Raw genomic sequence first — 26944 nt, forward strand, 5'->3', positions numbered from 1 at the left:
CTTTATCAAGGCTGTAAAAAATTGTCTCGTGATGGTTTAAGGTTGGTCTGCTGTCCAGGGTACACTGTAACGCCTCAGCAAGAGGGTGAGATCGGCAAAAGAAAAAGCAGATCCGCCGTCCGTTTGTGTGGCTGAGCCACCTCTCAGCACAGTATTCGTGGATGTTTTGACAGACTTTTGAGATTTAGAGGAAATGTCGCATAAAACAGGACTACCCGAGTCTCCGTTAGGGCATGTGCGCTTTGGAGGGTGGTTAGAGAGAGCCAGGCTGAGGCAGGATCGCCCGCGGTCCGACGGTGATATCTGGGCTGCCCTCTTACCACAGCACACCTCTCTGTCCTGCAGGAACATCACAGACCACTCCTGCCTGAAGGTGTACCACAAAGATCCAGCACAGGCGTTCAGCCATGGACCCCGACCTGCCAACGGCGATGCCAGGGTGAGTATTTAACCCTCGCTTAACACAGCAGTGAAACTAGTCTCATTCATAGCAGCGGATTGTCACAGACAGAATAGCCTCCGGTTCTTCTTCTTCTCCTCACATCCTGTTTGCAGTTAAGGGAAGGAATGTCCCCCTGCCTCTTGTTAATCTGTTTAGAGGGGGTCTGATATTGTTCTCTCAGGGGCCTGCGTCTGGGCCTCCCTTATACGCTCTGCTGCAGCTTGTTTAAGGGACAATTGAACTCAATTCTCAGGACTGTTTCTCTTTTTCATTCTCCCCCTTCCAATATCAGCTCTAATCTCTCCGCCTTGTTCGGATTCTACTGTGTTTGTTTCCTGCTGATGTAACAAAACTAAAACCCCAAATAACCCTTTCCTCGAATGTTCATCCTCAAATCCGCCTCTCTAATCCGCCTGACCCATCATCTGACCTCGCTGCTCCTCTCTGTCCGCCACAGATTTACAGTTGGCATTGCGGCACTATTGTGATACTGCAAATTTGACATTAACCTTACTTATAATCCCATCGCCACATAACTGGACTGTGCGTGTCACGGAAGTGAACAGGGAAACTGATAAAGTTTAAAACAATGACGAGGCAAATGTGACGATGCCGTTCAGCGGTATTACTTGAGGTGCTGCAGAAGTCTCTTTTTATTCTGTGCTGCTGAGTTGGCTCCTTCAAAGGGAAGTGAACAAAAGACGACTTGTAAAAAACGATGGCAAAATCAGATACGAGTAAAACAGTAAAAGGGGAGTTTAAGTGTGCAAATAGTTTGAGAGCAGGGAAGTTTAATATTAATAGAGTTGTGCAGAACAGTTTTTTCCCTCAACTTCTTTTTTCCTTAAATCTTTTACAGCACTGCCTATTTAATAAATCTGGGATTTGCTGAATCTGCCGGTTTGAAAACGATAATTTGTGCTCAGCGGGCTGAAATGCATTAAGCGGAGAGACGCGAAGCGACTTCGCATGGGTTCCTGTGCAAACATTGTGAAATCTTGGCATTAGGTAAGAGAGGCAGAAGAACACTGTTGTCATGAACAGTTCTGTCACTGTTTAACCAAGCAGTAATTGACACAGAGATTTGGACGTGGCTGTGAGGTGTGGAGAAAACACGCTACAGAGAGGAATTAGTTAGATGACATTTGTAGAAGCGATCCAACAGTTGGTTTCTGGTAAATATAATAATATTCAGACACAAACACGTACATTGTAGACTCCTGTTATAAGCAGTGTCTCTATTGTTGGCAGATTCACACTGCAGATTTCGTGTATTTTGTTTGCTTTTCAAAGCCTGAGACAATATAGGTTTTTCAAGCCTGTATCCTTTTTTTTCTTTCTTTCTTGGCAACCTCTTTTAATAATGTAACAGAAAGCTGGCTGCACAAAGGAAAACTCTACAACCTAATGAGCACCTGTTCAAACAGCTTTTTCAATGGGGGGATACTTCACATCTGTTCGGCCTATAGAGTGTCCTCTTATCTCGCAGAAATGTCAGGCCTCAGATCTGGTTCAAAGTGGGATCCACCGCTTTCGGTCCAGTAAAACCTATATGGAGGTGTCCCTGGTTATAAAAATCTGCTTTGCTGTCTGTCAGTAATTGATACAAGGTGGACAGAAGTGGGCAGTAACTGATAAGTACGTTGATAAGCTGCAGACTGTGATTTCCTGCACTTGGGTCTGATGAAGAAGCAGAAAATGTTTTGAAGCACTAATCTGTACTTATGCATTGGACGGTGCCCAAAGCTGTGCGTGCTTTGTGTTCATTGAATAGTCAATAGTGGCTGTCAGAGGTGATATTATGTACACATAGCTGGAGGAGGTATTTTGTAAACAGAGCTTCATTTATTAGTTAGCCTCTGATCTGCTCTCCTCAAGGCGATCGTCCTCATTTTTGCTATTTGCTTAAAAACTATTTGTCTTTTTGTTTTTAGTTACAATTATCATAATTAGCAACCATCTGTTTCGTCGCCAGCCCCATTATACGCACATCAGCGTAAAACATCCAGCAATCCAATCAGCTCTTTAAATGTTTGCTCCCCTCTCCGTGAACATTGCAGCACAGCTTCTCTTTATCTGTTTAGCTTGGCTCATTCTGAGACTCTGCAGTTTGTGAATCAGTTTACAAACCCGCTCCATCTCTGCCACGGCAAGACATCGAGGCAACTTTTGTGCACTCCAGCGAGATATGCAGCCCTTATTATTGGAAGCTTAAGACCACGGCGGAAAAATAAGTCCACTACTGCCTCGTACGTTGCCTCACATGGCTGCTCGTGTGCGTTTTTTCAAGCTGCTACGCCTTTGTTTTGTCTCAAAGCATTGAGTTGCACAGACAGAATGGGTATATTTTAGGGATATTTTACGATATTTTAGTTCCAAAGGTTCAACATCTGTTAGGGATTGACAAGTGATGCCTTTTGGCTCAAACTGTTCTTATATGGCAGGTGCTGGAATTGGAAAAAGCAGTCAGAGATGTTATTTAGTGCTCCAGAGAAATTCCCCTCACAAGGGCAACTATTCTTTTTATGTGCAGGCACCTTAAGTAGTGGGAGTCATTAGGGTTTGATGATGTGGCTCTGTGCTTTTCAGATTTTCTATTATGTCTTTCACTGCTTGGTCAGGCGTGTTGCAGCCGTATTTATAGGCTGTGTGAACTTTCGCTGCTAACAAGTTTCTTTCTTATTTATTTTATTATTTTTTTATGCTTTTGTTATCACTGCCAAGCCTGAGCCCTTTGTTACAGTACACTTTGAGCAATCGCTGTTTTCCAGTTCGTACAACGCACACCTCCTCACGTGCACGCACGTGTCACACCCACTTTGTTGTTCTATTCACTGTGATAATCTGCGCTGACACCGGGGAGGGGGGAAAAAAATAAATCAAGACGACGCTAAAAAAGCACACTGTCAAAAACTGTACCTGAAGTTTTTTTTTTTTTTTAACAACTTTGCATGAGATTTTTTTTAACTTGTCTTGACTTCTAGGTGTAACCCATGAGTCATACCTTGAAGGAACAATAGCTTGTTTGTTTGACAGGAATAGAGTGTAAGACAGCAAGAAAGATGGATTGGATTCTGCCCTGCGTTTGACACTTCCAGTGCGGCGTTATCACACATCCACGGGTTATATCGCTGTTTATGTGCTAGATTTTAGTTGCGAGTACGTGTTTTATTCTGTGAAAAAAATAACTTAATTAAAGAGTGCAAGACACATTATGCATATTCCTGCTTGTAGGTTCTGAGTTGATCTGAACTTTAATTGTTGCTTTGATTCCAAATTAGGTTTTGTTTCATATTGACTTCATTAAAATAGAATTAATGTCTTCTTTAAAAATGTGCGCAGTAATTCCTCACGTAAGCCATAAAAATAAATGTAGAGGAAGTAATACGAAGATCAGATAAAGGCAACCATGATAAAACAGTTCATGGTGAACACACAGCAGCATGTGGCTCACCACATTAACCCGACATCCTTTTCCTCCCACCATCTATCTAAGATGTTCACCTCCTTGTTTTCACTCTAGTTTTACCACCTACAGTTTCATTGTTCATATATTCTGCTTAACCAGGGAAGCCACTCTGGTTAATTGAGGTCAGGTTGTTGTGCATTAGCCTTCAGTCGTCGTTATAGGTGCTTGGGCTAAAGCGCAGATGCCCGCATTAGCTGACTGTTTAAACAGACAATGGTAGACAGATCTTGTTGCAAATTAACCAACTACCACCTAACCCCGGGGGTGCATATAAAAACTCTTTTTCTTTGCAAAGCCGCAGTCTTATCTCAGAGAGAGCTTGTTTAAAGTGGAAAAAGTAAGAAAAGAAATGAAAGAATCTTGTGTTCATGTATTCTAATAGTGTTTTATAGAAGCCTGTGGGTATAATATCCAGGTTTTAAAAATGTAATGCTGTGTATCCAGTGTTTGTAGCCTTGCAAGTACTTATTCTCTGCTTCTGGAAAAAATGCTGACTGTGTTTTCTTTGAAAGGCAACAGTGTAAACTGAGTTAGATGGATGTTTTTGTTTCAAGGGCAACTTCAGTCCAGAAATACAAGATATACACAAAATAAATAGTAGCTGAAGCTCTCGAGTGGACAGAAGTATGCTGTGTGGTTTACTGACCGGACTTCTCGTTGAGGAGAAGCAGTTGTCTTGAATTTTTAGGCATCGCTTTGTGTACAAAGAAAAGCATTTTTTTCTGTTTATAAGTCTAGATTAATTTACTGGATGCTTTTGTGTTTTTTTCCAGATGCACAACGAGATGGCACACGCCAGCCGTGATGGCCAGCACCCTCTTAGACATCCCCCAATGGGTCCCCCAGCACACCACCCCATGCAGGGAGCACTACCCCCGACTCCCCACTCCATGCCTCCCTCCCCCTCCAGAATCCCATTTGGCCCACGGCAGGGATCTATACCCGGGAACGCCACTATCCCAAGAGACCGACTGTCAAACGCCAACCCTCCGGCCCGCTCCATCTCGCCCTGTCCTAGCGCCATCCTGGAGAGACGGGATGTCAAGCCTGATGAGGACATGGGTGGGAAGAGCCACAGTCTAGCTCGGGGAAATGAGGGGTTGTATGCAGATCCTTACTTGCTCCAAGAGGGACGAATGACCATGGCTGCAGGCCACGGACCACACCCCAATCCTGGGCTTGACGGTTCAGAACACGGCATGGGGGGATTTCATCGTGCCTCCATTCGCTCCACGGGCTCCTACAGTGGGCCCAGCCCCACAGACACTATGGATCACCCTTCGCTGTACAGGCAGAAGTCCAGAAACAGCCAGCTGCCCACTCTGGGTTCCAAGACTCCTCCTCCATCCCCTCACCGGATGACTGAGGTACGGATGATTGACATCCATAGTGGGCCTCCTCATGGCGTTCCTCCTCATGGTGTTCCTCCTCATGGCGTTCCTCCTCATGGTGTTCCACCTCATGGCGTTCCACCTCATGGTGTTCCACCGCATGGCGTTCCACCTCATGGTGTTCCCATGGAGAGGAGCTCGCCAGTGCGCCAGTCCTTCAGGAAGGAGGAAGTAACGGGGACTAAACCCCGTAACAACGTGGGATCGCCTGTGGTTTCAGACCTCCAGGGTCACATCCAGGGACCCATCCCACCTGCCAATGAACATCAGACGCGGTAAGTTCCCAGCGGGGCCAAATGTTACATACAGTGGGCTGGTGGGATTGATAAAATTAGGATTAAGACGTTGCATGGGAGCATGGACTAACTCTGCATCCCAGTTTCACCCTAACCATGAGCTGCTGATTTTCAGTCCCTGGTTCGGACTCTGTTTCATCATCCATGACTGTGAGCAAGAATTTAACCTGTCCTGTCACTGTCTCCAGATCTGCAGTACAGCAGACTAATGCACATGATTATGCATCAGTTTGGTTTGTGTATACAACCAGCTCTTGCTTGTCTGACCATTGTTTTCACAGTCTCTATTCCAATTCTAACAGTGTTGATGACCATAAAGCATGTAGACTCAGACATGGGTGCCACCAATGAACAGGATAGTGTCTGAAAGCTCCATTAACTTACTGTATATTTTTCTGCTACTCTGTGACCAGTGTTCCAACAACAATCCTGGGGAGTCTGCTCAGTTTGGATAATCCAGCAGACGTTTGGGTACCTGGTTTAGGTTTGTCTACTCTTACTGAGAGCACATAAACATAGAAAGGGGGCGAGAGGGATGCTTACCCCTTAGCCAGGCAAGGGGACTTCACCAAAAGGGGATTAAGGGGGCTATGTGTGTACCTAAGAAAACCAAAGAAAATATTGACCAGGTTGAATAAGTATTTGAAATGGCCAGATCAGTCAAACAGATCAGGCGGGACCACCTGGGAAGCCCAAAAACCCCAATTAGAAATGCCCTGGGAATATTGTAAAAGAGTGGAGGAATTCGAAAAGGAAAAGTACTGTACTTAACTTTCAAAATAAACACAGTCCCACTAAGTGCTCTGTAGCTGTCATAGACTGTATTCATGTGAAATATGCTGCTCGACACTGAAGTCAGGCATTGTTGTGTTCACATAGACCTTGTGTCTGCCTATTGTGTGTGGCGGCGCTGAGACCACAGTCCGCCCTGTGTCCTCAACATGCCCCATATCCTTCCTCAAGATAAATGATGACAGCTGAGAACAAAAGTTGCTCTCTTCTCCAACCTTTAGGCTTACCAAGCAATCTCATTGTAAGGTTCCCTGTCCACCCCTCTGGTGTTTAGGCTTTCTTTAGGCAGTGTAATTTTCAAATAGTCCTTTCACTCTCTTCTTGGCCACTTGCGAGTCACTCTTGTTTTATTTAAAAAACAATATCACTCGAGCACCCCCGGTGTCAACCTCAGGGTCCTTTATCTCGTCTGGAGTCACCCATCTTGTTTATTCCATTTGGACTCAAGCTTTTTCTTTGTGTAAAGAGACTGAGTCAAGTGCTGTTGTAATTTAGAAACTACTGTTTTTATGTTACCAGAGTCGATATTTACTCAGGACATAATTGCAAAAAGAATCTCCACTGTGTAATCCATCCACAAAATAAGACAAAAAGATTAATGGTCTGGTGATTAAAAACAATTGATTATTCTGTTAACAGCGTTCTAATTCTGAGCTCTAGTGGCAGCTGTGATACCCAGTAGGCTTCGGTGTTGAAAGTAGAATTTTCTGATGTTTCTGCAGAGAGCGAATGAAGGCTATGGAGCAACAGATTGCCAGCTTGACTGGTCTTGTTCAGCATGCACTTTTAAAGGGCCCAAACACTAGTGGCACCAAGGAGCCTCTAAGGTAAGCAATCACAGCATAGGACAGAGCGAGGCGACGGGGGAATGGAGTTCCAAATGAAAAGGCCTGGTGATACAGTCAGAGCAGGACAGATAAAGTAGCCCTGCTATAATGGCCATATCAAACACTCAGGTTAAATAGCGCCTGGTGAAGAGGAAATAGGTTTGACTGTGAATCTGATATAGAAGTCATTTGCTGTCTAGATAAATGGCCACTTTGTATGGTTTATCTGGCTGCATTTCAACTCTTTGCATTTCAATCTGCTCTGTGAAGACTTTTTGTGGTAAAGTTTACTTGACAGTTAGTTTGAAAGGTCTGTGACTGCAGTGAATTTTTGTATGTTTCTGTGCTACGATGATGAAGCTTGTTAACATCATTAACATCATTTTAACCTCTCTGGTTTGTCTTTTTTCCATCATACTTTGTTGCAACGTGTTTGCTCATACTAATACCAACCTGTGCATCTAAAGTGCCCCATAATGGATGTATTTATCAAAATCCTGATCTGATTGATTTCTCTCCGGCTGCAGCGAGAGACCACCGAAGACCTCATCTCCAGCCCACAGTGCACATAGCTCAGGTTAGTATGGCAGCTACTCAGTACGATTTCAACTTCTCCTCTTTTTTTTTTTCCAAAGAAAGCATTTTAATGCCATTAAGTCTTGTGCAGACAAGCCCACACATCAGTGTCAGTCAGGAGTCTTCAATGAGCAGCGCTGGAGGGAGGAAAAACAAAGTCTGGCTTCTTTTGCTTGTCATCGGTTCAGATTTCCTCACAATCCTTTCCCCAGTTTAATAGGAGTTAAGAGAGGAGAGCCAGCAGAGCTAACACAAACCCCTCAAAGCACTACTTAAAACAAGATGCTATTACTTCTCAAGCCTGCCAAGATGATTCAGCGATTCAATCTCCGCGCCGCAGCGGTCTGCACCCAGATCGAGGTCTGATAAAAAAGATCTGCAGCCTCACCAGTGGCAGCGCAAAAACACAACGCCGTTTATGTGTCTTGAAGGTTAATCCCATGTCTCATGACACGTTTCGTATGCAGCTTTCAGGGGGATTTACTCGTCATGTTGTGCTTGAGCAAATCTTCAAAACATCAGAGAAGTTATAGTGTGTTCTTTGATCTCACCTGACTGCTCAAAGAGACATGTGGCACTTTTTTTTTTCCCTCAACCTGAAAATGCTTCCCCATTGTCACCACACAACATGCACTTCTTTTGATGGACATCGTTTTCCCCAAGGCCCAAAACACAATCAGCAGTGTACATTGTAACCTGTACTTCAGGTCCAGGCAGCTGTAAGGGAGATGATGTGAATGGATTTTTGGGATTACAAAGACAAAAGTTTCTTCTTTTACTGCCACCTAGTCTGCATCAAGAGAGCTTAGAGTGCACTCGGAGCATTCCCCAAACTACTGTGTAACTCTGGGGCGGGAACAGTGCTTTCTTTCATTGATTTCTGAGGTTAAAGGTTTGGTTCTCACTTACCTCTAGTGGTATCTAGCCATGCAGCTCGTTTTTAGATACTTGCTTTTGAGATTTAAGCCTCAAATCCAATACAATGAAGGTAAATGCATTTTTATTTGTGGGGTTCACGAGGTTGAAAAATTCGTTTTAACAAAATCACATTTGTTCAGAAACTATTTTACTGTGAATAATTCACAGACTTTAGAACTTCTTACTACTGAAAAATGTCACTTAAAAAACTATTTATAATTTGATCTTTCAATTGCAAGAGATATGTTGTAAAAATGTTTTTTTCCCTGCTCCCAGTAGATCAGAAGAAATTTTCGAAAACTCTTAGATAAATAAATCTTAGATACTATAAAATATGGGCAAACCCTAAATTAAATATGCCTATTAGAGGCAAGTGACAATTATTATTTGCAGTTTGTGTAAAGCATTCAAATGAACATTCTCCGATCATGAATGTATGAGATCAAAAGACTGTAGTCTGTGTGTAGATGCAGCCTTAAAATAACTCAAAGGTCACTGAAGTCAAAACTAATCCTGGAGTTTGAGTTAGATTATTATTGGTGTTGGCCACTTAGGGACTTTCACCCAAGCCACAAATATTAGCTCCACTGGTTTCCATGGTTTCTTCATTTCCAGTGGTGACTGAAACACTGAATGCAGTTGACAGACATTTCGAAGGTGCAGCCAATGTGAGCGCGAGCATTATTATCTGAGCTCCTTGTGCAGGGGAAAAAGGACGCCGCAGAGAGTTCAAGAAATCTTTACTAAACATTTGGAACGTTAAGTCAGACCAGTGCGCTGCCAGGAAGAGTGTGTTTGCAGACATGTACAAGCTAACCAATAATTTGTAGCGGAAAGTCAGACAGGATGACAGAGCGAGGGTTTGGAAAAGAACATCTCAGTCTACTCCCTCTAAGGGGGGGAATTATCTTTTTACTTTTATTGCCTGTCCAATAATTTCTGCTGTAATTTCTACTTGAGTGTAATTATAAGCGTGATTATGAACCGTCTCTAAAGGGTTTCAGCGTGCACGTGTATATTTTCTTCTTTTGTGTGTCATCTGTGTCGTGTTTCTCAGGAAGCACACTGAAACTTTGTTGATTTGTTGGTTATTTTTTAATTACTTATCCAGGTGGTTCTCCAGTTTTAGCTCCCAAGAGTAATGCAGCCCCATCAGAGAAGAGCTCAGTTCCTCTCAAAGTCAACCTCCTGCAGTTCAGGAAGAACGTTTCTGACCTCAGGATGCAACTCCATCAGATGAGACAGCTGCAGGCAAGACCTCTCTGTCCTTTTAATTGATTTGGACTGTTGTCGTGTCTGTTTATAGTCATCCACCTGTGTGCATGCATGTGAAAAAAAAAAACAGCATGCATCTGTATGACACTTTAAAAAGCCGCGTATGTAGGTTTTGCTAGTGTGGATTCCTCTAATATCTCATTCCACTGTGTTGTATCCTCTCAGCTCCAGAACCAGGAGGCATTACGGGTGCAGCTGAAGCGTGCAGAGCAGGAAATCAGTATTAAACTGGCAGAGGCCATGCGGCGTCTGGAGGACCCTGTCCAGAGGCAGAGAGCTTTGGTGGAAGAAGACAGGCACAAGTACTTGGGTCTGGAGGAGCGTGTCCTCACACAGCTCAGGTAAGAAGTCACAGATTTACTGTTGCGTTTTAGTTTTAGTCCAAAATGGATAGATATGGTTGTTTGCATTCATTACTGAATGCCTATTGTAAATGGTTTGTCCTTTCTATAAAGTTTTGCACTCGATTTAATACACTCCCATGCGGCTCCCGTCTGGGTACTCCCATTTATAGGGAATCCACAAAAGGCTTCATTTTTATCAGCTCACCTGAGCTATTCAATCCTAAACTCTTTGACAAGCCAACACCCTCCAAATTACAGCCTCGCAGGTTTATACAGGCAAGCAGCGCCTGCCTCTCAGAGACAGCAGTCTAGAACAATGGGCCTAACTGTGGAGTAATTACTCACTACCCTGCTCTTATTTTAATTCACTGGCCTCATCTTGCCAACAGGGAGCAGTAATTAAATCCTTTCTTTATTTGGATATTTACAGGGAAGGTCAAACCGTGTTGTCTTGCTAGACATTGGCGAACATATGCTCTAATAAACACGATGATAGCAGCTCATAGATTCTTCGGGAATGAACAGGCAGGAGACAGTGGATTGGAACTAGATTAAGCTCTCTGTTAGCCTTGGTATCCGGTCGTTTGTGAGTCAGCAAAACATGGCCGCTGGCACCTTAAATAAGGCCCGGTAATTAGGGCTGCTTGGCTTTAAGACCGGTGGGACAATGTGTTGTGAAAAGCACTGGCCTCTCAGGAGGAGAAGTAAATCTATCATGACCTGTAAGGGCACACTTTGTTACATTTTATAGCAAAAAAAAAAAAAAAAAGGTTCAGTGGTTAGAATTTGGAAACTGGTAGTACAAAAGAACAGAGCTACCTGAAGAAGCTTTAAATAGGATGCTTTGTCATCGTCAGGGGACAGTATTGATGATGGTGACAAAGCTTCCACGGAGCAAAAATACAGAACATTTATCCTGCTAGTGTGCTGCTAACTTATCCGCAAGTCAGTTTTTATCTCATCAAGCTGTTCTCATTATAAGCCTGTGACCCCATAGTTTCCGCTGATAACAGTAATTTACATTATATGAAGGGAAATGTGAAAATGATTGCTCCAGCAAATGTAATCTAAAGTGGTTAATTAGGGTGTATTTAACACACAGAGATGCACATTACGTGAAACATACTTTTTTTTTTTTTTTAAAATCTGGGTGAGGCTTGATTAAACAAAAAAGAAAATCAGTTTTCTTTGTCCTCCGCTGGAATTTCCATCATTCCAACAGGCCCTGGCATAGCAGGGCATTTAACACACCGTTCTCCTTATTGCCTTTCCCGCTCCCTTTTGGGGACTCGCCATGAAAGAGGGTTTCTCAAGGGTACCTGGCCACAATGAAACACCATTTTAGTTCCTCTCATGCAATCCAACACTGCACACAATGTTATCATTTGACACATTTCCCCTCGGAATAGCTGGCTTTCTCCAGCGCCAGGACGGTTCTGAGGAGCCGTGATATGTTTTCTATGTGAGGAAGTGCTCTCTCACACAAATAAGCCCGCATTCAGTGTGTAAACATTTGTGGTTTGGGATAAGACCCAGGCAAGTCTATACTAAGCAGTCCAGTGTAGACAGGAGAGTGAACTGCATAGAGGAGATGTTTATTCTCGGTCTCGTGTATATATTTCAATGTGATGTACGTTTTTCACTTTTTTATGCATCACATCCTAAAGTTTGCTCTCACCTTTGCTCCATCGGTGTATGATCTTTTAGATAAATGATTGTGTCCTGCCCCCTGGTGTTTGTGAAGAGTAATAATAATCTTAGACAAGCCAAGCAGACAAATATCAGACAAAAATACATCAAAACATGAGTTTCAATTGATTTTTCATTTCCACTGTTGGACACATCATTATATATTAATTAGTTCCAAGTTGTAAATAAGCATCTTTCTTCAACTCCATATTTTTTTGGTCCTTTCTCCTGTCTGTGCAGTGACCTGGAGCAGTTTGTAGGTTCTCTGCAGAAGGACTCGGCAACAACACACAGAGTGGTGACTCTGAAAGACGTGGAAGAGGGAGCGGTAACTCTGAGGAAGGTGGGAGAGTCTCTGGCAGGGCTCAAAGGTACGATGGCAGACAATGTTCTTTCTACTGAGACCACGAATTGTTGAATCAAGTAGTTAATATAAACTAGTGGGTCATACAAAGGCAGTAATTTGTGGTTGGGTTCTTCTAAGTTGTTGTCTTATTTAAACAGCAGACTATATATGATATTAAACTCTAGAATTACATGGTTGAAATTTTATCCAAGGCAAAATTACACAAAGCTCTTGATACCTTTACAACATGGACTTAGATAATTAGTTTTGGCAATTTTTCGTTAAATCATTACCCTAAATTATTATTTCGGATGTAGTTTTTCTAAAGTTGACATTTATGATACAAGATTTAACAGAATTTCAGAATCAGAATCCTTTAATGTCATTAGACCAAAAAAGTACAAAAAAATTGGGTGAAATCCCACTCAGTGCAATGAACAACTATAATTTATAAATTACCAGACAACTGTGCAAGATAAAAACAAGACCTTTGGAGAGCCTAGAGATGTATATAAAAAATAAATACTGACATTAACCTGCATGATGAATAAAACTTAACTTGAACTGTAGTGTCTTTTAAGAGACTATGTCAGTATTTAGTTATTCAATACATTTTTCCAAAGGTACTAATGTATTCTAAATTTTTGTTTTATTTAAATAACATACTGACACTTTGATTATATCTGATGATAAACTCTACGGATATATATAAAAAAAAAAATTGTGAATTGTGAAAACAAGGACTTAAACATCAAGGTTTGCAATTTTTTTTATTGTCAAATCATGACTTTAAAGTATTATTTTGGACAAAGTTTGTCAACAGTTTACATTTATGATATAAGATTTAACAGATTTAGATTAGCCCAGGCTCTAAACTATTATGTTCTTAGGGACTATGTCTGTATTTAGCTCCTAAATAAATTCTATATAATTTTTAACAAAGGCATTAATGCAACCTGTTGAATGAGTATTGGGGGACACAGTGCCTTTACATATTGGCAGCCTGTAAACATCACTGACATGAGCGTGTTATTCAGAGGCCTTTTCACATAAAAGACAGTGTCGCTAGCTATAAAATAGCACTTACACAATCAGAAGAAAAATGAAAATGTTCAGAAATATTAAATTTTTGCACATATCCCTCCGTGTTTTTCTTCAGGAGAGTTTCCGGCCCTGCAAACCAGAATGCGGGCTGTACTCAGGGTGGAAGTGGAAGCTGTCAAGTTTTTGAAGGAGGAGCCTCATAAACTGGACAGCATGCTGAAAAGGGTCAAAAGCCTGACTGATACACTCAGCGGTCTTAGAAGGTAGGGGGGGGAAATGTTTGAGAGAAAAAAAAAATGTCAATGGAGATAAAGTAGAGATCAGAAGAAGTGGTGCTTGGAGTATTGGAGGCTGAGTGTGAGAGAGTGGGAATTGGAGATGAAAACAAAAAGCACTTTGCAGGGCTCCTCACAGGGGTCTGTGATGTGGGAGATTGTAGTGTTTGATTACACTGGCAAGCCAGCCTTCATCCCATCAAAGAGGTCATTCCGTGTGGACAGAAGAGTGTGGCGTCCAGCTTGATTTACTTCCATCACCTTCACTGAACCGATAAGTGAATTAATTTGGTGGACACTGCGGCGCCTCATTTCCATTTTAATATGTGACAGACACCAAACTCACTCTCGACTTTTCCCTCACTCTGCCTGCATGACTCTTTTACCCAAGACATGCCCTGTTGCCAAACCATAAACCATCGTAGATTTTTCATGTCAGCAGTTCATCAGCATAACTTGTCATCTTTATTATAGGGTTTGATGTATTCTTAATCTTGATAACATTTCAAAAAGACTATAAATCCTCATTTTAGTTGTATGTAAATAAAGGTGATTTGTAAAAGGGTGACCTAGTGTTGTTATTTTCATGCAAACAAAGCATTTGTGTTTTCCACATGATTTGATCACAGATTGTGTCCCTTCATTCTGCAGAAGTGCCACTGAGTTTTCTCAGAAGGGACCTGATCCTTCCACTGCTGTCTCAGTGGAAAACAGCCCTGTAGCAGCAGCAGCAGCAGCAGAAGCCCCTGCAGAATCAGCCCCACCCGAGCCCCAGAGCTCCACCATCAGATCTGAGGTGATGCCTTCCTCCCCAGTGGTCATCCATCATGTCCAGAGCTCCCCAGTCCACATGCAGCAGTCCCAGCAGTCTGCGGCCTTGACAGCTCAGCCCAGTCCCCCGCTCACCCCCAGCCCCACTCACATCTCCAGTCCCAACCTGAGCAAAAGTCAAGGCCGGGAATCTCCCAAAGCGGCAGCCTCGGATCCACCGAGTCCCGCCCGCCATAAGAAGACTCACGGGAACCCGGTGAATAATGGAAACGGCACTGCCAACCAGGATCTTGTCATAGAGGAGCTCCAGAACAATCAGGGCAAGAGCAAAAGCAGAGCTATGTCCATCGAGGTAGGTCGCAGTTAATTTCTTTAGTTGTTCTAGGAATGACAGATCTTCATTGAGTTGTCTTAGAATCTGAGAAGCTGTTGGGAACTTTTCCTGACTTTATGTGTTCTTCTCTGCAACTCACAGGCAGCAGAGAAGGAGTGGGAGGAGAGGAGGCAGAACATGGGTCATTATGATGGAAAGGAGTTTGAGAAGATCCTCCAAGAGGCCCAGGCCAACATGATGAAGGGAATTCCAAATCTAGAGGTGGATGAGAACTCAGCACTGCCCCCTGCTGCAACTGCAGAACAAGAAGTCATCCACAACCCTGCCGAGTCACCATCAGGTACAAATCGAACACAAATGTAACTTCAAGACACAAACGTGTCCTTTTTGTTGCTTTAGCAACACACTTTAACTTTGTCTTTTATATACTTTAACTGATCTTTATGACAGAAGAGCCCCAATCAGAGCCTCAGTCAGACAAACCAGCCAAGAAGGGGCCTGAGAAACTCCCCAAGCCTCTGATGGAGAAACCTGCCAAGCCAGCACTGGAGAGACCCTCCAAAACTGCCATCAGGCCAGCAGCCCCTGACAGTCTGACCAGGCAGGGGTCCGACAAGGCGAGCAAGTCACCACCTCCACCTCCTCCACGGAAAACCTACCCCAGCTCTAGCTCAGGCATGACCACCACACGCTCTGGTGAGGTGGTCTACACCAACAGGAAGGAGTCCGTCTCAGCTCAGGTCAGTAAAGCGAGAGGTTGCGCTTCTTTTCTAAGTCTCTGAACACCAAATCATTTCTGGGTCTTTTTTGCTTCTGTGACATTTGTACTCACTGTGGGCTCATTTTTCTCCTGTCCTGCACCTCTATGGAAACAGCACAACAATGGCTAGACACAGCGAGAACTCAAAGGTGTCTTCTGTGCAGCATAGCACAATTAAAATGCCAGAGATCACAAAAAAAGAAAATACAAACTCAAGTTGAATTTCTGTGATAATTAATTTTACTGAGATTTTTTGAGAAATCAATATGTTCAACATTTTTCCAAGGGCCCGAAGATGTTACAATAATGGAGGAAATGAGTACCCCGTGTAGTATTGATATTTTTACTACTATCTCGTGTGTGTGTTGTGTAAACACAGCCTGCTGTTCAGCCAAAAAGTTGCTGATCACAGCTCAGGCACTCATAGCCTCAAGGTTGTGCCACAGAGTGCATCTTTTTTTTAATTTTAACAGGGTCTGGTTAAAGCCAATGGTGTTTTTTGGGGGCTTTTTTGGTAAATTTTTAAATGACACATGTATGCAAAAGTGATTTTAATGAAATATGATTTGGTCAAGTTTTTTGACCATGAAAAAGTTTTAAATTCTATGATTCTAACTGTTTTTACAGTTTCTTTGCTCTGACAAATGGTGTCAAAAGTTAAATCTGTCCTTATGGTAAATTTATATTAAAGTGATGCTAATGCTATAATCTAGGTCCTACCTCTTTTTTGAATCTGAGTCTTTACAGCAGTTGTCTTAACTTTTCAGTATTGCTTAATCCACTTTTAAAAGTAATGACAAAATATTATTTATTGCATTATTTGTCACAGGAGGGTGAAGAGGAGGCTCCACCTCCGTCTCCCCAACCGAAGCCCACCAAGGTTCCACCGGAGACCAAGCCGAAGCCAGCCACCCCTCCTCCTGTCACCGCCTCTGTCACCAGAGAAGAGGAGGATGAAGGCGACAAGATCATGGCGGAGCTTCAGGTTAGATGCATAATGCACACGCAAGCTCTCACACTGATACACATTCCCTCCAACGTGCACAAACACACAGAGGTCTGCTTGATTTGATTGATTTCTGCATTGTGGGAGTGGGTTGCTTGTTGTTTTTTTTCCCTTCCTGCGGTGATTGATTTCCTCAAAAGTGGGAAAGGATGGGCACTGAGTTACCTCCTTGAACCATTTTGCTACGTGTAGGGGGTTTTTACAGCTGTGGCAGTGGTCAAGACACTCAAACTTCTTCCCTCCTCAAAATCCTTGCCCCCATGTCCCTCCCCTCACTTCTCTCCACTCCTCAGGTTTTCCAGAAGTGCACAGTTAAGGATGTAGGGCTGAAAAATTTGGTAGAGCCCACCCCTCGAATTGAACCGCAAATCAGAGAACTAAGACCGGGGGCTTTATTACCCCTCAAAGAGAAAAAGGTAAAATATGCATCGCCGTACAGCTGCCCAGCTAACTGCCTGCCTCTGCCAACTGTATGATACAATCAATGGCTGTGTCTTAACACTTCTACAACTTCTGCATTCTTGCTTTGGCTCGAGAGAAACCTGTAGCAGCTTCCTCCAAAAAAAAAAACAAAAAAAAACGCTCCTTTCCTTGCTGCCCCTCGTTTTTTCTTCCCTCTTTTGATTCTGCTGGATATCACAGCTTGGATATTTTTCCGGGATTAAGTCTGCATAAAATTAAGCCTCTGAAAAGATGCTGTGTCTTCTTGTATGTCTGGTCCACACGATGCTGTGTTTCACAACTAATTTAACCATCACTTGTCTTTTCCTCCAAATCAATAAAGACCTGTAGCTTACAGGCAACTAAATCGTCTTGTGTCTTTCTTCTTTCAAAATCAACGGAACACGTATTTTCTTCAACGATTGACAATTGAGAGAGACAACACAGTTAAAACTCACTTGGTAGACACAACCTATTTTTGCAGACTTGGTTCACTTAGAGGTCAGTCTGGCCACTTTGCATGCTCCTCTCCCTCACTTGTACTTTCCTGAGGAATCACTTTTCTGTTTCTCTTTGTCTTTGCACCACTTCACCTCAATTTGCTTTTCCCAGCTTCACACCCACGTACCAAGCACAACCCTTTAATATTTTGGCATTGAAGAAGACGACACACATTTAGTATGATTTCAGCAGTCAGTGTGACAAAGAAAATACGTATGATCAAGTGTGATGTAAGTATCAGTGAAGCCAATTACAGTGCCACAAGGGTGTGCTGGTGATTACTGTAAATAATACAACGTTAACCCTCTGCACTCCAACAGTTTCTGGGCATATTTTGCTCCTAATGATAGAAACACAACCTGCAGTTCAGCCTTATTCAGCTAAAGAGTCTCATATTTAGTTTTATGTGACGTTTGGGCGCAGCTGTGTTGCTAATGGTTTTACATTTGTGCCGAGGAGCACAGAATTTATCATTTTTTTACCCAAAATCGGGAAAAAAAAAACAATATGTTTGGGGAAAATTAAAAAAGGAGTCCAGAAAAAAAAAATGATGATGAAAAAACATCATGTTTTTGTGGTTGTTGTTTTTTGATAGAAACATCAGAAAATTTAAACTCTAGCAAGTCTTTCTGTTTATACAGTTTCCAGCTCTGACAAATAGTATCATTTTGACATGCCTTTCAAAACCACCGGCAGGTTTTGGGGTTCAGAGGGTTAAAGATTGCACATTATGTAATGTTTCTGAAAATTTGGCCTGAACATTTCACGGACAAAGACGTACAGTCATTCATCAACAGTGCATACTGTGTGAAGCAGATAAAACACTGGGTGTATAATAAAATGCAGTTGGTAGAAACCACGAAATTATTCATTTTGTAGAAACAAAGGCAATCACTTTTTTTTGTATCGTCAATTTTTGGATGTGCAAATCAGAAAAGCTGAATGAATTCATCCATGAATAACTTAAAATTTTAGCTGATCTGGCAGTCATAAAATAAAGTGGCTTATAGTCTTAGCTTTTAAAAGAATATATAAAATCTATTCATTTGTCCTGCATGCAGGTTTTTTGTTTTTTTTTTATTATTTTTTTACAGCATTTAGTGTCAGGACAGCATGACATAATATGTTACGACAATTAAACAAGTCTAAGCAGCAGCGACTGTCAATATTTTGCCTCGTAGAAAGTAACTGGACAGTCCAGATTTGACACCCTGGATGCTTCCGCAGTCAAATATGTAAATTAAGAGTTAATCCGCCACAACCTGGCACACCAGTCGCACAGTAATATTATTCCCTCACACACTGTTCTAGCAGAGCTCAGAGCCCAGTCGAGAGGATAAAGATCCAGACACAGATGAAAATGGGAATACGACTGTTCGACAGAGCCAAGGGGTATGTATGACTTAGCATTTCTTTCACTATATTCAGATATATTTAATTTATATTTTAGAGTTTTAAAATAATGACGGATTTCAAAATTTCACTCTCACAGGTAATATATTATGTGACTGGCCAGATTCCCAAAGATCATCCACCCCCACCGGGAATGGAAGACACCCCAGAACACAGAGAGCCCACACAGCCTCCAACACAGGTGTCAAATGTCAATGTTAATGACAATTCTTCAAGCCAGCAACAGCAGCAGCAGCAGAAGCCACCACCTCTGTCTCCACCACCCAAATCACCTGTAACGCCTCCGCCTATTTCACCCAAACCTGTGGGACTGAACGGATTCAAACTGCCAAGGAAGCCCGTTAAACGCTCTGAATCTTTGAAGACTAGTACAGAAATGCAGAAGGGAAAAATCCTCAACAAAGTGAACACAGAAAAGAAAAGTAAAGTCACCCAGGAGAAGGTTTCCTCTAGTAAGAATAAAATACCTGAGCCAGTGGTGACCACAACAACCAGCGCAGTAAAAGAGGCACCCAAACGTTCTGTTGCTCCACCCACAAAGACTTCTAGTGTGGAAAGTGACAGTGATGATGGGGCTAGTCTTTGTCCTGACCAACCTGAGGAAGAGGCACCTCCACCCCCAGACAACATTGCATTTATGATCACCAACACCAAAGTTCAGGCTTTGTCTTGTGGCGAGTACCAAGAACTGGTCAATGCCAAGAAAGGAAGCGTCCAGACTGTTACCGTAGGCAACGCAGCAAACCGAGCGAACACCACAGCGGATCCATCCGTGCCGCAGGATAATGGCTTCAACAAGAAGCCTGTCATCATCATCTTTGACGAACCGATGGACATCCGTTCAGCTTATAAGCGCCTGTCCACCATCTTTGAATGTGAGGAGGAACTGGATAGGATGCTTGCACAAGAGCGCATCGAAGAGGAGAGTGAGGAGTCGGATACAGAGAAGAGTAGTGGGCTGCCAGCAAAAACTGGAGGAACCTCAGTGGTTGATGGCAAAAAGGCAACCAATTCACAGGGCACTGTCGATCACGTCAGCTTATCGTCCTCATCTTCATCCTCAATATCTGAACTAACAGACAGTGGAGTAAACTTAGATTCAAATGGAGATACCAAGCAGGATGGTAAGAAGAAGTTCAAGTTCAAATTCCCTAAGAAACAGCTGGCAGCACTGACACAGGCAATTCGCACGGGCACCAAGTCAGGCAAGAAGACTCTACAGGTGGTCGTGTATGAAGATGAGGAAGAATCTGACGGGACTATCAGGCAGCACAAAGAAGCAAAGAGATTTGAGATTGCACGCTCGAAAGCCTTAGCAGAAACCCCCAAGGGAACAGGCACCTCCGCACTGAAGAAGCAGAACTCCGACACCCACTGCAGGACAGATGAGATTCGGAAGAACACCTACAAGACACTGGACAGCCTGGAGCAGACCATCAAGCAACTGGAGACCACTATTAGTGAGATGGGACCGCGCTCCCCCGAGGAGCCAGTCGGCCCTGAGGAGGCAGAAGCAGGGAATGGGAAAAGCTCAGAAGGAGTGGGGCTGAAGAGGTCTTCCTCTCTCCCTACCTCCAGAGGGCATGGCCCAAAGGTAGCCAGCAAAAATTCATTGCAGAAGAAGTCAAAACCTCAGCTGCTTCCTCGCCCTGTAGTCGTCCCTTCTACCACCAACACCACCACCACCACCACCGCCACCACTACTGTCCCCAGCACCGTACAACAGGTCTCTCTTTAGCTCTTGTTGCTCCAGGAGGCTTTTGGGTCCTTCTCTTTCAGTTTCCAACCTACCTTCACTCCAACCCTAACCACTGAAATTACAAAATCATTAATCCACTCCACAGGTGCTTGGAAATGTTGGAAATGTCCCCAAATGGCTTTCTGCCTCTATTAAATCATGCTGATCATGATTGGGGGTGGCATTTTGTTGGGCTCCTGGCTACCATCTTTCTCCTTCAGTTCATTGCTAAAACTCTAAGGTTTTCAGCAAGTGGCACAACCATCATCAAAGACACTGTCATGATGATTAAGCTCTGATTACTTCCTTATTCTTGACTGCATGTACTATGTATAATGACTTTGTGGTCCCACTTGGTGCATGATCTTTCACTGGTGTTCATTGTTGAGGTGTTAAATGAACAAGGGTTTTTTTTGTTTGTTTTTTTTTTTTATCCTGTAAGTGCCTTGACTTTTCATACTTCCTATGTGGTGTGTGTTTTTTTTCTATCTTTTTTTTATTTCTTGTTTTGTTTTTCATTTGGATCCCCTTGCAGAATACGAGTGTCGCTTCCCCTACTAGTCGGATGCCCGTCCCTTTATCCGCGAAGTCCAGGCAGTCACCGGGTACAACCGACAAAGCAGGAAAACAACAAAAACTGCAGGACGCTCAGAGGCAGTTCCGACAGGTAGTTTTACTGTAGGGTCTTACCAGAGACTAGAGGAACAAACGTATAGGAAATCAAAAGCATGAGGCATTTAAAGGGGAAAAAAAAAGACTACCAAAGCTGTGAGATTTCAAGTGTTTGAAAAAAAATAAAGTCACCGCGGTGGCGACTGTGGATCTGTTAATGTTTCTCTCGAGTCTGCTCTGACACGAAGGCATGTTTGACTCTTGACTGTTACCCCATAACATCACTGTACTGTATGCTTCTGCATGTCCACACTGCTCATGGTTTTCACTGTGTTGGTGGCTATACAAAAAAAAAAAATGGAGAAAAAAAGGCAAAGAAAAGCGGAATCCTATCCCGTCATCATCTGAGTTGTCATCACATCTCCAGTTCCCATCACAGCTGAGTTCCTAAACAGTGTTGCCAAACCCTAAGACGCTTATGGCTATGTTCAAATACAAACTAAACCGACTTTTCGCCTATGCTCCTCCCTTCTCACAACGCACCTCTGCTCAAACCCAACATCACTGCACCAGCTTACTTAACCCCACAGTGATATATTTCCTTACCGTCAAGACCTCGGCATAACCCACCCATCTTGCACCACCAGTTTCACTGGAACACTGGCCCACATTTCCCCTGTCTGCTGTCACACTTCAAACTCCCTAACCCCGTTTTCTGATTCTCTCCAGCCGTCTTGTGAACATTTGCCTTCTGAATTTTCTCCCCACAGCCCCCCTCACAAGCCCTAACAGCCTTCTAACTCACAGGCACTCTGTAAAGATGCCCACCCTGTCTGCCATCGCCCTGTCTAACCTTTTGCATCGTTCTGTTTCTTGGTAACAAGTCTCTCAGTTCAATATGTCTCACCTTCCATGTAGTAAAAAAAAAGAGCTTCTGTAAATGTTTTTGGTGTCTTTTAGTTGTGTCTTAGTGATATTAATGTTTGCGTGTCTCTGTGAATAACTTGTAGTTTTATTTAACATCGTCTTGCCTTTTACATGTGTTATTTTACCAGTTTTTCTTTTTTGACAACCAGTATCTGTTTTGGCATCTCTGTTTGCAGGCTAACGGAAGTGCTAAAAGAGTGGGAGGGGATCATAAAACAACTTCCCCCACTATACCCATCTCTAAAATCCCTGCTTTTTATCCTAGCTCTACTAAAGGCAGCTCCCAGTCTGCACCAAACTCAGATGCTACTAATCCCATTAACCCTTCTTCCTCCTCCTCCTCCTCCTCCTCCTCTTCCTCCTCTGTGACAAAGTCCTCCATGCTGTCCTCTCGTTCCGGTTCCCTGCCCTCCTCCCACATCCCCTCCCTGTCTAACGGATCCCTCAAACTGCCCTCACAGCACACAGGTAAAGCTCTCTCGTTCTCCTCGCAGACCCCCAACGGTCGAGTGCACTCCTCCTCCTCCTCTTCATTCTCCTCCTCCTCCTCCTCATGCTCCTCCTCCTCCCCCTCCCCTCTGTCGCCCACACCTTTGGGCCCAGGTGGAAAGAGCATCCGCACCATACACACCCCCAGCTTCACCAGCTACAGGTCCCACAACGGCAGCAGCGGCAAATCCTGCATCCCAACAGCCACAGCAGCTAAGGACTCTACTTAGTACCATTATCGCCCCTCTGGCATTACCACATAGCAGGTAGACCTTGGTCATGTTTTGTATTATATTGTTTTTTTTGTTTGTTTTTTTTTTCTTCTCTTTTTGAACGTTTTTGTAAAAGTATTAAGTGATGCACTCCCTCGACTCATCTTTTATTTGACACTGGCATTCACACACCGCTACTTCTGTCTCCTTTTGAGTTCATTTTCAAATTTTACATCATACTTACTTGGATTTTGATTCTCTCTTGAAGGTGTAACAGAAAATATTTTGTAATGTAACTAAAAAAAAAAAAAACTATTTAGTTTCGCCACTTTGTAGCTGAAGTGGAAGGCGTTCATGTTGAAAATATATTTTCTTGCTGTAGCTATGAATAGGGAATTTAGAGTTGATGTACAATCACAAAATACCATGTACAAATTGTGTTTTATTTTTTGAAACGACAGATTGAATAACCATAGTATATTTAATCTTCTATATTTCTTATGTTGCCAGACATTCAACACAGCCCTTGTAAATGCCTTTTATGAACGTATACGCGACGTATACACACACATTTAAACATACGTAACTTTAGTTTTCTAAGAGTATTTTCTCATTCTCCACCCATTGGAACTGCCAATTTATTTTACAGATGTGCAACTGGTATCATGAGTAATACAAGTTTTCATTTTATTGTGCCTATTTGCCAAAGTTGTTGTATAATGACTCACTTCAGGCCTAACCCAGTCATGAGCTTTAGGGGAATTTACATGCACTCTCTTGGTGTGATGGCTGAAGTGTTGACCGCAGTGTTTGTACTGCTGGTCTCGGTTTGTTAAGTTAACATGTATTGTTGTCTAAATGTAATCTGTACTAAAACAAAGTGATAAATCTGTCTACCGTGTACATAAATGCTTCTACTAAGAAAAATAAGTAGTTTTGTTAACATACCAAAGTTTATTTGTATGCATGCCTTTCAGATACTTTAGGAGAGTGGTGTAAAAGAAGAATCATGTTTGCACAGATAGATTTTTGTAAATATTTGTTGTTTTTTTTCTCCTCTTCTCATTTTTTTTGTAAAGCTTTAAATCATACTATAAAGGAGCAATGTGGTAAAGACAAAACTGTGTTGGAGTAGCAAAAAAATAAAGACTTGCATGCTTGTAGTGCATTGACCTTCAGTGTTCTGACATTTTGTTTCTGGTTTCCTGTTTAATTCCTGCGCATTTGCTCTATGTGACAGTGAGTTTGTGGGTGTGTGTGTGTGTGTGTGTTTGTGCGCTTGCGTGTGTGTGTGTGTATATAAATACAAAAGTGGATATGCACCACACAACAGTTCACAAGTCCTACTTCCTTTTCACCTGTTGGCTAGTGACTTCCACTGGTAGTAGATATATCTTTTTTTTTTTTCTGCGATCTGTAACGCTACAATTACAGGTAAGAATGTGATTAATGATCATTAATATAATGCATTATATTACATTATTAGATTTTAAGGTACAGTGACTAGTGGTGCTTAGAATATAACTTCTGCTTCGTCACTATTTTGTATGTCTGAGTGTTTTAAGTAAACGCCTACATTTCTTCTATTGACTGCCACGGAGTTATGCTTTGCCAGTCATTGTTTGAAATCAAATGCCAAAGCCAGTAACTTGGGTTTAATGGAAGTATCATTACATTTAATTACACTGACGCAGCTTGGTGATTGCTCAACTAAATGCACAGGATGGTGAATTTTGCATTTCATCACAGCAATATACAGTAAAAGGAAGGAAAACTACAACTATCAGATTGTTTGAAAGAAAATAGGAAGATGCTTTTTTTGCTAAATGTATCTGACAGTATACAAAAACACATCGTTTACATCCTTAATCTAATTTTCAGCTGTGTTATTTGTACCTTATTAATGTTTTTGTTTAATATATTTATGTCTTATCTGATCAATATTTTTTACCTCAGCTTTTTGCCGTTAATCTATTTCTGGTAAAAAAAAAAAAAAAGTAATCCGTTGTTACAATGACGTCTGGTGAGGAGAGTTCTTCTTTCTAATCAGTCTCATTTACACATGATATTGCATGTGATTTGGTGTTGTCAAGTCATATTTTGATCACATACAGCTTACAGTTTTAGTTTTGTTTTGATATATCAAAGTATGCTTTGGTAAGTCACGTAAAAATCTTGTGACCACAGCCTTCTGTGACATCATGCCACCAAGTCAAAATCAGATGTGAAAGCTGCGACTTGCCTCGCCACAGTGTCCTAAATTGGAACTGAGATGTCTGCTCAGGTTTGCCTACAACGGGGTGTTAATGATCATAACAGAATATTTGTGTCTAATTTGTGCTGCACCAGGCGGATCCTCTCCACAGCAACTATGAACATTTCTGAGGAAGAAAGCGAGGGCTTCCATGACACCACTGTGGCACTTTGGAATATTATCCTTTCCACATTTTACATCCTGATTTTCGTCATCGCTGTGCCTGGGAATGCCTTGGCGCTGTGGGCCTTCTTTCACCAGAAGAGCACGTCTCCATCTAAGGTGTTCCTGAGGAATCTGGCTTTGGCTGACATCTTTTATGTCCTCATTTTGCCCATGCGTATAGTTTACCACCTGTCTGACAGCCACTGGCCCTTTGGACATATCCTCTGTAAACTGTCAGGCTTCCTGTTCTATCTAAACATGTACTGCAGCCTCTACTTAATGAGTTTCATCAGCCTGGACAGATTCCTGGCTGTGGTTGTACCTATAAGATCACAATCAATTAGGAAGCCTGTGTATGCAAATGTAGCTGTTGGCATACTTTGGGTGACAGTTATCATCTCCATGATTCCTACACTGTTCTCCAAACAGGACTCGACCAACTTCTCTGGCACCTGCGCCAAACTGTACTTAGAAACGACATCTCCCACAGCTTTGGTTTCCACTATTGTGGCATTTGCTATTCCCCTGACTACCATAGTGGTTTCTTACATACTGATTCTGCTGAAACTGAGGACAGTCAAACAACAGGAGCAACGACCGGTGAAAGACAAAGCTGTAAAAATGATCATACTCATTGTGATGAACTTCCTGCTCGCATTTGTGCCGTACCATGTGTGCAGGATAATCTACATTAAAAGTCACAATGCCGACCATATTACTGCAGCGAGCCTTGAGTCACTGGGAAGAGCCAATCAGATCACATCTGCGTTGACCTGCGTTAGTGGTGTGCTGGATCCTGTGATGTACTTCTTCTTGAATCGTGCATACAAGGACACATTTCTCAAGCTGTTCTGTAGAAATAGAGAGCGTGATCAATAAACAACAAATATGTAAACAATAAAAGATTTTCAAACAAGCTGTCCTCTTTGTGTGTCATTTTAGAGAGTTGATGGACATCTGATCTGAAATTCGTGGGCCTAAAACATCATGAAATACACTAGATGGAGGGGGGAAAAAGTGTTAATTTCCTGTATTTATCATGCATCCTGTTCAGCTTTTCATTCTACTGGGGGTCATCAGTGTGTATTAGAAGAACCACAATAGAACAAACACCGAGTGTTGGATACCTAATGTGTATAATGTGATAACAGTAGTTTCACCAGCACGAAGGATAAAAACCTCCTATTTGTGTTAGTGGGTGTAATATTTCTTGTGAGCGTTCATTGCATAACCGAAACATCAAAGCCAGACAACATTTGAACTTCTGCTTCTAGTTGCTATAAATGCTGTACAAAAGGCATGTGAACAATGATGACTGCTATCTGACTATTTCTCAACTTCCTGAAGAAGCGAAACCCACTTGTCACTGCTGGCAAACTTGCAGACATTATCAGCAACACTTCTGTGACATCATGCCACCAAGTCAAAATCAGATGTGAAAGCTGTGACTTGCCTCGCCACAGTGTCCTAAATTGGAAATGAGATGTCTGCTCAGGTTTTGGGAAGTACTGTTCTAAACAACTGTATTCATTAATTATATTTCTTTTAAAAATGTGGATTTTTTTTAATATACACGTCAATGGCTAATGTTTCTAATCGATCAATAGCTTATATACCCACTCTAACAGCTATAAATG

General features: G+C 42.4%; 2 protein-coding genes across 14 annotated transcripts in view; both read left to right on the forward strand.

Moving 5' to 3' along the window:
• kiaa1217 (KIAA1217 ortholog) overlaps window positions 1–24066 on the forward strand; it is a 117879-nt gene extending 93813 nt beyond the window's left edge. For 6 of the 13 annotated variants that reach the window (XM_008280803.1, XM_008280801.1, XM_008280808.1 and 3 more), the window contains 17 exons: window positions 346–439; window positions 4685–5577; window positions 7113–7217; window positions 7745–7794; window positions 9823–9962; window positions 10152–10327; window positions 12260–12390; window positions 13525–13672; window positions 14336–14807; window positions 14931–15129; window positions 15240–15529; window positions 16379–16534; window positions 16849–16971; window positions 18809–18889; window positions 18990–20636; window positions 21184–21315; window positions 22364–24066. In XM_008280803.1, the coding sequence (XP_008279025.1) occupies window positions 346–439; window positions 4685–5577; window positions 7113–7217; window positions 7745–7794; window positions 9823–9962; window positions 10152–10327; window positions 12260–12390; window positions 13525–13672; window positions 14336–14807; window positions 14931–15129; window positions 15240–15529; window positions 16379–16534; window positions 16849–16971; window positions 18809–18889; window positions 18990–20636; window positions 21184–21315; window positions 22364–22906 (5380 nt within the window). In that variant the 3' untranslated portion in view covers window positions 22907–24066. Of the gene's footprint in view, window positions 1–345; window positions 440–4684; window positions 5578–7112; window positions 7218–7744; window positions 7795–9822; window positions 9963–10151; window positions 10328–12259; window positions 12391–13524; window positions 13673–14335; window positions 14808–14930; window positions 15130–15239; window positions 15530–16378; window positions 16535–16848; window positions 16972–18808; window positions 18890–18989; window positions 20649–21183; window positions 21316–22363 lie in introns of those variants that run through there. The other 7 variants (XM_008280814.1, XM_008280807.1, XM_008280810.1 and 4 more) reach the window with 6 other exon arrangements.
• A 45-nt stretch (window positions 24067–24111) lies between these two features.
• LOC103356597 (uracil nucleotide/cysteinyl leukotriene receptor) lies at window positions 24112–26225 on the forward strand. The gene is made up of 2 exons (XM_008280815.1): window positions 24112–24322; window positions 25238–26225. Exon 2 carries the CDS (start codon window positions 25260–25262, stop codon window positions 26184–26186), a length of 927 nt encoding a protein of 308 aa, XP_008279037.1. The 5' UTR covers window positions 24112–24322; window positions 25238–25259; the 3' UTR covers window positions 26187–26225.
• The last annotated feature ends 719 nt before the right edge of the window (window positions 26226–26944 follow it).

This window comes from Stegastes partitus, unplaced genomic scaffold, assembly GCF_000690725.1.
Source record: "Stegastes partitus isolate 25-593 unplaced genomic scaffold, Stegastes_partitus-1.0.2 Scaffold210, whole genome shotgun sequence".
In the NCBI taxonomy this organism is placed as follows: Eukaryota; Metazoa; Chordata; class Actinopteri; family Pomacentridae; genus Stegastes; species Stegastes partitus.

Excerpts from the sequence above, each read along its gene's own strand:
- LOC103356597 (XM_008280815.1), top strand. The coding sequence starts at position 25,260 with ATGAACATTTCTGAGGAAGAAAGCGAGGGCTTCCATGACACCACTGTG.